The sequence below is a fragment of the Nelumbo lutea genome, chromosome 7 (genome assembly GCF_056320005.1).
Source record: "Nelumbo lutea isolate HS-2025 chromosome 7, American lotus-T2T, whole genome shotgun sequence".
In the NCBI taxonomy this organism is placed as follows: domain Eukaryota; kingdom Viridiplantae; phylum Streptophyta; class Magnoliopsida; order Proteales; family Nelumbonaceae; genus Nelumbo; species Nelumbo lutea.
The window spans coordinates 43,893,460-43,905,394 of record NC_142690.1 but is presented as its reverse complement, the minus strand read 5'-3'; the positions used below and the strand labels follow the sequence as shown (position 1 = coordinate 43,905,394).

At 36.7% G+C, this 11,935-nt stretch overlaps 1 protein-coding gene across 1 annotated transcript; it reads right to left on the bottom strand.

Moving 5' to 3' along the window:
• Positions 1-3,325: 3,325 nt before the first annotated feature.
• LOC148846213 (pectinesterase-like) lies at positions 3,326-10,678 on the bottom strand. Its single transcript, XM_088955197.1, has 3 exons — positions 10,174-10,678; positions 4,924-5,256; positions 3,326-4,164 (listed from the first exon to the last, which is right to left on the bottom strand). The coding sequence occupies exons 1-3, from the start codon at positions 10,643-10,645 to the stop codon at positions 3,473-3,475; spliced, it is 1,497 nt and encodes a 498-aa protein (XP_088811323.1). The 5' UTR covers positions 10,646-10,678; the 3' UTR covers positions 3,326-3,472.
• Between the last annotated feature and the right edge of the window lie 1,257 nt (positions 10,679-11,935).

Sequence of the window (11,935 nt, the reverse complement as noted above, 5' to 3'; positions counted from 1 at the left end):
ACCAGCCTTTGTTACATGGCCTGAATGAATACACTGTTATGGATAGTGCACCCCCTGAAAACCATCTCATGGTCTCTATGGGCCCAACACTTACCCTAAGTGGTCACTGGGCCAAGCCACCTTGTGACACACAGGGACTGTGGGCAAATGCAAGATTAGCCCATCAGGTATTATCCTGAATGGTCTTACACTTAACCTCTCAGCCCATAATGATCATACACTGCCCGACAAGAGAGGACCTCTCCCTCGGCTGCAAGGAACAGTGTTGCGCTCTCTCAAGTATGGATCCCGGGAATTAAAACCTATTTGCAAACATTTCGAAACCATAATATTTATACTTTTATATCTCATATAAAATTTATTTTGCAAAACAAATCTCAACGATTGAAATCGGCTGCCGGCAGTCTTGGTTTCCATCAATGAGAGTGCATCCCCGATCATTACCTTTGTCCGACAAAGGGGCTGATCCTGTCACTATGATCACCCACTCAGATGAATTCTCAGACTATCCCAACATACCCAGGTTTTGACCCCCGCTAAGGATCTCACTGATTGGTACATCAAAGACAGCCCAATCCGACACCTAGTGCAGTATCATAATTGAGTCTAGGGGTTGGGTGTAACTTTCCAGTTTTGCCCATCAATCTCCAAGGTGCAGGGCAATATTGGGAATCTGGTCCAGTTCAAAGATTCAAATAATCCTACACTGTATGTGCCTAAGGTCTCACCCTATTAGCTAAGACAAGCCACCCCAATCGACTTGGTGGCACCACAGTGTCAGACTTGTTTGGATAGGTCTCCCCAGACCGACTCACTGGCTGTGAACATTCTAAACTAACATGAGTCACATTAAGTGTCCAGTTTAAGGGTATTACATAGAAACATACCAAGGGAACATGAATAAAACTTGCACTTTTATTCATTTACAATAAACTCATAAAGTACATCATCTTGATTGAAGCTAAGGGCATACAAAACTGTCTAACAGCTCCCACTTGCACTTAGGTCCAATCAGGTACTAGCCGGAGTCCCATGCTTTCCACGTGTTTCTCAAACACTTTCTGTGAATGTGGCTTAGTCAATGGGTCTACCACATTGTCCGCTGATGCTACCTCTTAATATCATCGTCCCGTAGGTCTAGTGTTGTCATACAACAGTGGAATGGGTGACGTGCTGAATTCCAAATTCAGGAATGAACACCTTCACTCATAAGACAGCCTCACTTACGGCAATGCGTTCAGCTTGGGTTGTGGACTATTAATTTGCTACATAGGACCCCTGTTTCCTGACATTCAGGAAACAACACACGATCCTATCGTGAAAACATATCTAGATGTAGTCTTTCTATCATCTGGATCCGACTGGAAATCGGCATCTGTATACCCTTGGATCTGTAGTGAGCTACCATCGAATACTAGGCAACACTTTTGTCCTTCGAAGGTACTTAAGTATGTTTTTCACAGCAGTCTAGTGCTCCTTGTTAGACAGTTTTTTGTATGCCCTTAGCTTTAATCAAAATGATGTACTTTATGAGTTTATTGTAAATGAATAAAAGTTCATATTTGATTCATGTTCCCTTGTTATGTTTCTGTGTAATACCCTTAAATTGAACACTTAATGAGACTCGTGTTAGTTTAGAATGTTCACAGCCAGTGGGTCGGTCTGGGGAGACCTATCCTGACAAGCCTGACACTGTGGTGCCACCAAGTCAGTTGGGGTGGCTTGTCTAAGCTACCCGGGTGAGACCCTAGGCACACACAGTGTGGGATTCATTGAATCTTTGCACTGGACTAGATTTTCAGTATTGCCCTAGACCATAGAGATTGATGGGCAAAACAGGAAAGTTACACCCCACCCCTAGACTCGATTATGATACTGCACTAAGTGTCGGATTGGACTGTCTTTGATGTACCAATCAGTGAGATCCTTAGCGGGGGTCAAAACCTGGGTATGTTGGGACAGTCTGAGAATTCATCTAAGTGGGTGATCATAGTGACAGAATCAACCCCTTTGTCGAACAAAGGTAATGATCGGGGATGCACTCTCACTAATGGAAACCAAGACTGCCGGTAGCCGATTTCAATCATTGAGATTTGTTTTGCAAAATATATTTTATATGAGATAAAAAAGTATATACATTATGGTTTCAAAATGATTTGCAAAAGGTTTTAATTCCCGGGATCCATATATGAGAGAGTGCAACACTGTTCCTTGCAGCCGAGGGAGAGGTCCTCTCTTGTCGGGCAGTGTATGATCATTATGGGCTGAGAGGTTAAGTGTAATGCCATTGAGGATAATACCTGATGGGCTAATTTTGCATCTGCCCACAGTCCCTGGGTGTTACAAGGTGGCTTGGCCCAGGGACCACTTAGAGTAAATGTTGGGCCCATAGATCCCATCTGATGGGTTTTAGGGGGTGCACTGTCCATAATAGTGTATTCGGCCAGGCCTTGTAACAAAAGCTGGGCTGAACCCATGTGGCTGATGTGTAGATCAATGTTTGGGTCCCATGCCATACAAGGAAGCCCAATTGGGCAGCAGTTCGGAAGGCTTAATGAATACATAACCCTAAATGGGCCTTAAGCCCATTTCGAACTGGGCTAATTTGATTAGTCTTTAAGGGGCGAATTATGAGATAAGATTAGCTGATAGGATTGGGCCCACACCTATCCAATCAGAGAGTCCAAGATCTAAATGAGATTTAGATTTGGAAACTTTCTAATTAGATTAGGAGCTGGCTGATCTAATCTGCAGATAAGATAAGGATTAGCCCTTATCTTAAAGGGACTTCTAATCCAGATACGATTTGGGTTAGCAACTCCTAATGGGGTTAGAAGTTGATCTCTTTAAGTCTATAAAAGGAAGAGGGGGCGGCAGCCTTTAGACATCCAACAATCACTGGCAACAATCTTGTCTTCAAAGCTGAGATCACAGAAGAGAGAATTCTGCACCCTACAAATACTCTCTAACCGCCTCCTTCCTGCAGCCGCCACCCACCTATAGCAGTTCGATCTCCATTGCTTGAGAGAAATCAAGATCAGATCTTGATTCCAATCTTTTGGAGAAAAGATTGGTAGGGGTTGTATTCACTAGCTGCCCAGGTGATTCTTGGGAAGAATCATGTTCTTAGGAAGAACACTGCTGATTCTGCTCTACCCTGCACTGCGCCATTTTCAGTGGGAGCAGATTTTAGATCCTACCTTGGGCGTGAACACCTCCATGGAGAAATAAAAAGTTGATAGTTTGGATATACATGCTTAGAGCTAAAGCCTATATCCGTCTTTATCACGAGTTGATCTATTCTAGAAAAATTAATTAAATATAGGGCTTCAAAAGAAGTAGATCATTTCAAGATTTAACTCAAAATTAAGAAAGGTACTTGGATTGTCTGCCTACTGATAGCTAATATGTTCAACTACAGTACACATTCATACATATACTTAATAGTAGCTCTTCTAACACTAAAGTTATCTTAAAGCCCAGCAGAGAACGGCACGCCGGCCATTGGTATCCATGAGTTTCCCTGTATGAAACTCCCAACTGTGAAAGGACTTGCATCACGAGGATTATTCAGCACATGAAACCCAGGCCACTTCACCCTACCACCAATTGAAGCTCCACTTCCATAGTTCATGTATTCTCCATAATAAAGAGTGGATAAAGCGAAATTTCCACTCCACTCAGTCCAACCCTTTGGATTAATGAGTCCATCAAGGTCCGTTTTCAAAAACACAGTCCTGGAGTATTTCTTCCATGGTCTCCCTAAGTAGCTCCTGAATGATCCCTTCACTGCAATTAAATCTGTGGCAGGTACCACACGCGAACTATGAATTGAGATTCCAGTGTTTTCATTTGGGTCTTCCCTTCCTTGGGCAGTAATGACATTGGATTGGTGTGCCATGGGCCTCCTGACAAATATGTCACAATTCTGCAACACTACAGCAGCATTGCCAAAAATGAAGTCTTGTGTTCCATAAATATGGCATTCACGGTAAAACTGTCTCTGAGAGTGAACGAAGAGGGTGTCCTGATAACCTCTGAAACTACATCTATAGAAGATAGCATGATCCGAGCCAACCCTTGCGGCAACTGCTTGATGCTTTTCAGGCCCAGCTATGTTCTCAAATGTCATGTCCCTTGCCCAGAAACCGTCCCCGGACACACCTGTACAATGCAAACATTTGGTGTTGTTTAACTCAAATGAATCAACTTAGTGATTCAGGCCCCAATGTGCCAATTTAGAAGCTTCAAGGGAAAGTCCTGTTTTTGGACAAAAGGACAACAAATTGAACTTCCTCGAATTTTCACCAAACATTACTTTAGGCTCCGTTTAGGAAAGATGCAAATGGATTGTAAATCCCGGGTTCAGGGTAAATGTGTACTCTGGTTCAGTTTTGCCCGTGTTTGGCAAGAATGCAATTATGCATTCACAAATGAGAGAAAATACATTTTCCAATGCAAGTTTACATCCAAAATGAGATATAAATGTACATCGATAAAAAGGAAGTAAATTTGCATTCCATGTGGGCTTTTGTTAAAAAAGACATTTTATTCGCATTCATGTTTACATCCATTACAGCTAAAAGTCTTTGTGGTAAGAAAGTAAATTTATTAATACAAAACCAACCCAACTTTGCATTTATATGAACCATTTTACACTCTGCAATTTTGCATTCAAACTTTATTTGCACCGCTCCCAAGCAAAGCATTATAGTTATATCCAATCCAGGAGAGACCCAGCTCAAAATGCTAAAACCACTACTAAAAAAGCCCTTCCAAACAAGCAGTTAGCTTTATAGATTATAAAGCAACTCTTACCAAACATGACTCAATTTTGTTTTTAACATCTAAAGCAAAAGCTCAATCAAACAGGGTCTTAATGTTTGTACCAATATTGATGTTTCAATCCAACTATGTACTTACCGAAGGTGGCAGAACTAATTGTTGAGGAACCATCATGCACATTCCGATTACCAGTGATGATTGTTTTGTCAATTCCATCACCAATGAACATCACATTCTCCATATTCCTTTTGATTTCCACGTTCTCATTGTAAACTCCTGCTTTGACATAGATCACCACTCTCTTTCCTCGATTACCACCTCTTTTCTCAAGTACAGCAACTACTGAATTGATGGTTCTATAACTGCTGGATCCATCCTTTGACACTACGAAATCAGCCCTTGAAATAGATGCATCCCATGACACTAGAAGTGGCTGATTTACTTCTAATTGCAAACTTGATGGTTCTCGATCTAAGCCAACCATAAGGATTATTATATTACAACAAAAAAAGAAATAAATCACATGAAAATAAACTTGTTTTAGTTGGGTTGGGCTGGATAAAATAAGCCGACCAAAATTGGACATATTTATATCAGCCTAAATAGTTCTACTTGGCCCAACTAAATAGTAAATACAGCCATCATAATCAAAAGTTAACGTGGCATAACAAAACAACATCAGCATACTTATATTACAAATAAGTTATTAAAATTATTATATAAAATATAAATAATTATTAATTATTTAAAAAAAAAATAAAGTATAAAAAAATATCTACCCATGTTTGTAACTTTTACTTAACAAAGATGCAGGGGTTTCGCTAGTTATAATGATATGGATTATTAAATATAGTATTTTCAACAAATATTAACTATTATTAGATTATAATATATATACACACAAAATAAGAATATTGTATTTTATGATTTAATATTTTTCGGTAAAGATTATATTATTTTAAAGAGATAATGTAGGAGTGGGTTAATTGGTCAGTAACAAAACTACACAAATGATAATATTGTCCAATTAAGGTATTTTCAGGTTCTGATATCCAAATCAAATTATCGCAAACATCTGAAAATGAGGAAAAAAACTTGGTGTTATAGAATAAATTCTGTTAAAACTATTGAATACCACCTTATTCTAAGATATAATTGAAGCTTTAGAAATGCAAAATATGTCCAGTGCAAATACATAAAAAATAATACAAAATACAATATTTTTAAAAGAATTTCTTGCCAAAGGAAAGTGAATTGGGTACTTTCACCTTCCTCATCAACTCAAAAATCTAGTTTTTGAAGATGTTATTGGTGGTTTTTTAAGAATCTAGTACTATATGTTCTAATTGAAAGTGAATTGGGTACTTTCACCTTCCTCATCAACTCAAAAATCTAGTTTTTGAAGATGTTATTGGTGGTTTTTTAAGAATCTAGTACTATATGTTCTAATTGGTTTTTTAAGAATTTGGTATTGTATGTTCTAATTTTTTTTTTTTTTTTTGTTTGAATTGGGTAGTGTTTCAGGAAGAAATTCTTAGGTTTGGGCACCGCCCCTCCACCTGGAATAAACACTTAAATGGTATTACTCTAGCTACTATATGATTTCCAAAAAATCAAAGAAAGAAAAAGCAAATCTAGGTATTGGTAAGTCTGAGTTGTTGAGTAAATCTAAAATTAAATCTAAAAGTAGTTCCAAAATTTTGAATTGTTAGAAACAATTCTCTATAAACATTTTCTACTTTTTTGAATTCTTTTGGAGTTATGGATATAGTGAAGCCGCTTTGAATTTTCCATGATAAAACCTCTTAAAACTCTTAAAATGTATATTTAAAAAGTTTACTTTGATATAATTGTTAGACAGTGTATGCCTTTAGCTCCAATTAGATTGATATATAGATATAAACGAATAAAAATACATTATTGTTTCATGTTAATATTGGTATGTTTCTGTGAAATTACCCCTTAAACTAGACACTTATGAGATGTGTTAGTTTAGAATGTTCTTAGCTATTGAATAGATATAAGGAGTTTATCCTACCAAGGCTGATACTGATGTATTGCCAAAGAAGTTGGGACAGTTTATCTTAACTACTAGGGTCAGACCCAAAGTACATGTATTGTGTGTTTGATTAAAACACTGAATTCGGATTATTTTTCAATTATGTCCTAGACTTTAGAGATTGATGGGCAAAACTAAAAAGTTACACATAACCCCTAAACTTGATTATGGTACTACACTAAGTGTTGGATTGGGTTGTCTTTCATATGCCAATCAATGAAATCCATTGAGGGTCAAAATTTAGGTATGTTGGGATAGTCTAAGAATTCATCTGAGTTGGTGATCATAGTGATAGGATCGACACTTTTGTTAAACAAAGTGAATGATAGGGTTTACACTCTCTTTAATAAAAACCTAAACTGCTGGCAATGGATTTCAACTATGTTTGAGATTTGATTTTGCAAAATATATTTATATGATATATATATTAATATTTTATAAAAAAAATGTTTGCAAAATATTTTAATTCCCATCACTACACCTTGCAACCATGGGAAAAATCCTTCCCTATCGGATAGTGTTTGATCATTATGGGTCGAGAGGTTAAGTGTAAAAGACCATTAAGAGTTGATTACCTGATTGAATTTATCTTACTTAAGTCCATTATTCTTAGATTTTCATAGGATGGTTGAATTCAAAAATCATTTAAGTATAAATGTTGGGCCCATATTGAGCCCACAGTGATTTACTAAGAGCATTTAGTAGTGAATTCAGTTAAGCCTTTTCATAAAAGCTGGGTCAAACCCATGTAGACTTATGTGAGGTCATTGTAAAGCCCCATGCCATACAAATCAGGCCTAAGTTGGCCATACAACACCCTTGGTTCGTGAGTCTTATAGTTGATGGGCCTAAAGCCCATAATTAATATGATTAATTTAGTTGTCACATAACAGCTTAACATAGGGCAAATCTAGGTTTGAATCTAGGTATGGAGGACCTAATCTTATAAAAAAATAAGGTATATCTTTAATTAGAATCCAAATCTGATTTAGATAAGGATTATCTCCTAATTAAATTAAGAGATAGCTCCGTAAGAGATTATAAAAGAGAAGGGGGTGGACCAATCCAAGACAACTTCATATTTTTGCAATTTTCGATTCTCTCTACACCCTTTTGTCTCTCAGTTTTTTTGAATTTGACCTCAGCTATTTGGGACTGATATAGATTAGTTTTTCCTCGGGTTTTTTCAAGAAAAATTCAGGGGATATAAAAAACAACTCCTCTGGTTTGATCCAAGCAATTGGGTTACAGTTTTATTGAAAACTATATTGCTGAATCAGTTTCACTATACACTACGCCATTTTTAGTGGAGACTGATTTTGAGACTGGTTTGGGTATGTATTTTCACCTTAGGATCTGCGCTTGTGATATCCATATTAGATATAAATGACTCTCTTTTATTGATTTCAAATTTGATCTAATTAATGCAAGTCCAATCCTGAAAAATGCAGTTTTTCAAAAAATAAATAAAGAATTAAATTCCTACAAGGATTAAAAAAATTTTGAAATTTCGCCTATCCATATAATATGGTTTTTATATGATAAATTCTAATCCTTCCAAGAAAAATATATTATATTTCACAATATTAAATGTACTTTCATAAAATTATAAATATATATCCGTAATATAATACACTATAGCATATTATCCAAGAAAAACATATTATATTTCACAATATTAAATGTACTTTCATAAAATTATAAATATATATCCGTAATATAATACACTATAGCATATTATGTTAATATGAAAAGATTATTTGAGACTATAGCATATTATGTTAAAATGAAAAGATTATTTGAGACTTATATGATCAATGATAAAATTGTTTAAGGAAACACTTTTAAAATTCATGAGATGTGTTTTTAGATGTTTAATTAGAGCTGAGCTTAGAGTTAAGCTCCACTATTAAGTATTTGGTAAAACTAAATTAAAAAAGGTAAGAACTAACAATTTGTTATTTCCTTTTTGAGTTCTAGATGTAGTGAACTAATTTATAGCTTTAAATAATGGAACCTCTAGAAAGTGTCTACTTTATATTTTTTCATTAAATATATAAAATAGAATATATTATAATTATATTTTTTATAAAATTATAAACATATTTTACCATACATTTATATTATACTATATAGTATATATGGAAAGTATTTGTCTAACATAAAAGCTTCTATAATCAAAATTTTTGCAAAGCCATATTACATAACCTTTTAATCTGGTATGTCTAATCTAACATATGGTGTTTCCTAATTTAGTATTGAATGCTATTAAAGTAGAGACCACCTCTGAAAATTTAAGCAGAATTTTTTAAATTCAAAAGCGTTTTCAAATGCTTTTTCACTTTATGGAAATCTTTTAAAATGTTAATACAATAATGCCAAACAACCACTGACCTTCAAAAAGGCAACATTTTAAGAGTTTACATGTCAGTTTGACCACCAGTGTTCCTACTATATGCAAAAGTTCATTCAGCTCCACGGGGTATATAGTTACAGAAACACAGGATATAAATTAACATAGAATATTTTTGTTTTCAAGAATATCATTTATGATCTATAAATGAAAAAAAAAGCATTATATATATGCATGCAATTATACATCGATCAAGTACAAAAAAAAAAATATTTTAGTGAAACAAAATAAAATAATCAATTCGAACCCAACTTGAATCCAGCGGGTTGGATTAGCCGAACCTGACCTTGAGGCTGTGCTTGTGTTTGTGTTTGGTATGACAAGCAGTTGAGAAAAATTTTGTTAAAATATCAAACGAAAAAACAAAAAAAGAAAAAACCAAACATGCCTTAATCCGACCTTTAATCTAACTCAATTAAACCCATTTTTTTTTTCATAGTTTGATCTCATGGATGTGTATCCATATCCGGATCATTTACATTTTCGAGTTAATTTACGGGTTGGAACCTGGACTTTTTTACCTCTTTGACCCGGTTTGCAATTCATGATCTACATATCAATTAAGTGAACTTGTTAAGAACTCAAACTAATCAAATTACCCTACTACCAAAAAAAAACTAATCAACTTACCCCTGTTCTACTTTTCTTTGCCACATGTACTGACGAAATAGCCCTGATTAGGCAACCCCAGAAGTTTCCTTGGTATTCATATGTGATCTTTTCTCGTACTGTATTTGTTTTGTTGACAACTTGACATATCCGCTAATCGCTAAGCATGAATCCAACTAATTAACTAGACCCAAGGTGGTAAGACCGAATTTCTTATCTAAAATGGAAGAAACGTGCAAAAGTCACATAACTTTATTTTTTGACAAATTAATAGTTTAATAAACCCAAATTCATGAAAGAAGCTTACCGTTCTCACTGGACGGCTGTGCATAAAGAGCCAAAGTTTTACTGAGTATGGTAGTAAGATTTTGCAAAGCTTGAGGAACAGAACAACTCTTCTCACGAAGCCCCTCCAAGCAAGTCCTGTGGCTGGTGAGAGCCCCGCTGAGCCACGTACGTGCATCATCATGTCTATGGCGTAAAAATAAGCGCTGAAGCCTGTAATTAGTATCTTCGTAAAGATTAACACAGTCACTCAAAGCAATTTCACTGCAAGCCATTTGATGGTCAAGACTCTGTAATCTTGATGATCCCAAAGCCCAGTCTCTAGCTTGCATGAGCTTACTGCTAGCCATGCGAACTGCCCGTTGTCGTACCATGACATGACTGGTGCTGTTGCCAAGGATGCCTGCTCGAGCCCATATAGCCATACCATCTTCTTCTTGACTGCATGAAACAGTTGCTATTAAGAGAAACAAGGTAATGATCCAAGTAAGCATTTTCTCTCTATTTCTGTTGTGAACACAGAAGTGCTCAGCAGCTAGCTGCATCGAGTTCGTCCTTTAAAAGCAAGTAAGAGGAAGTGGGAATGGCAAGCCACTTGGGCGATGGCTGCAGCCAAGTGTAGCCGAGTTCGACTCGGTGACGTTAGACGTTACAAGGAAAAGAAGAGACACGAAGTAGACGAAGAAGAAGAAGAAGAAGAGACACGAAGAAGAACTGCAGACGTACTTCATGTGTCTTTAATCTTTAGTGCGTGTTAGCTTTCTTCGTAACGGACCCGAACAAGAGTCCAAGGAATAATAAATAAATGAACAAATGTTGCTTCTGTGAAGCAAACAGGTGTGGTGACGCAGTAGCCAATGTTGCACAACTCAGGCCCATCGTGTCTAGTTTATATCATTCCAACGAAAATTGCTCAAATTCAGAGGGATGATGTGTCGTAATGAATGTCCTGTGTGTGTTCTGTCCTTTTGCATGCTAATGCTCTCTATTTGTGTTTTTAGTAATAGTTCAACACATCTTATATATCTTATATATCTTATCTTATAGGGATACGTGGATGCATTCAACGATGAGAGGATGGTATCTTCACGTGAAGATTATAAAGTGAGCGTGTGAGGATAATCTGTTATTTTGTGCATGACTCCCTTTTCAACGTGTGAGGAGATTCAGTTTCTTTCGTATCTTTCACATTAGGAATTTAGGATGCAGAAAATTTTTTTGCACCCTCTCTCTCTATCTATTCTCTGTCTCCCCCGCTCTCCCTCTCTCTCCTCCCCCTTTCATTCTCTTTGTTTCTTGGTCTTGTAGAGGGTTAGGGTTTCTATTTGTTCTATTCTATTTGTAGTTTGTGTTCGGTTTAGTAGAGCTTTAGGGGCTTATTCTTCGGTATTCGGTCCTCTTGCCATGGGTTTCTCTTCAGTTTTGTTCACTTGCACTAATGGCGGGTGGTTCTTGCCATCATTTGTGCAAGTTCAAAGGGCTACTTGCAGACAACACAGTGAAACTCAATGACAGCATGGTTGTTGACAATCTCAATGGTCGGCATGGACTCGACGATAGCCTTTGATGGCAAGGGATGTTCACAGTGCCCCACCCTGTTGATCTCAATCTGAACCAGCTATTCGAGAAAACGGTCAAAGCCTGAACCCATCAAGAAATCCGACATGCTTATGGTCAATAGATGGAGTCCTGAACTAGGGTCGTCATCGTAGTAAAGCTCAAAGTTTCTCCTCTTTCCACCACCGCCTTCAGTGCCGCCATGCAGGCCTCGGTGGACAATAAAG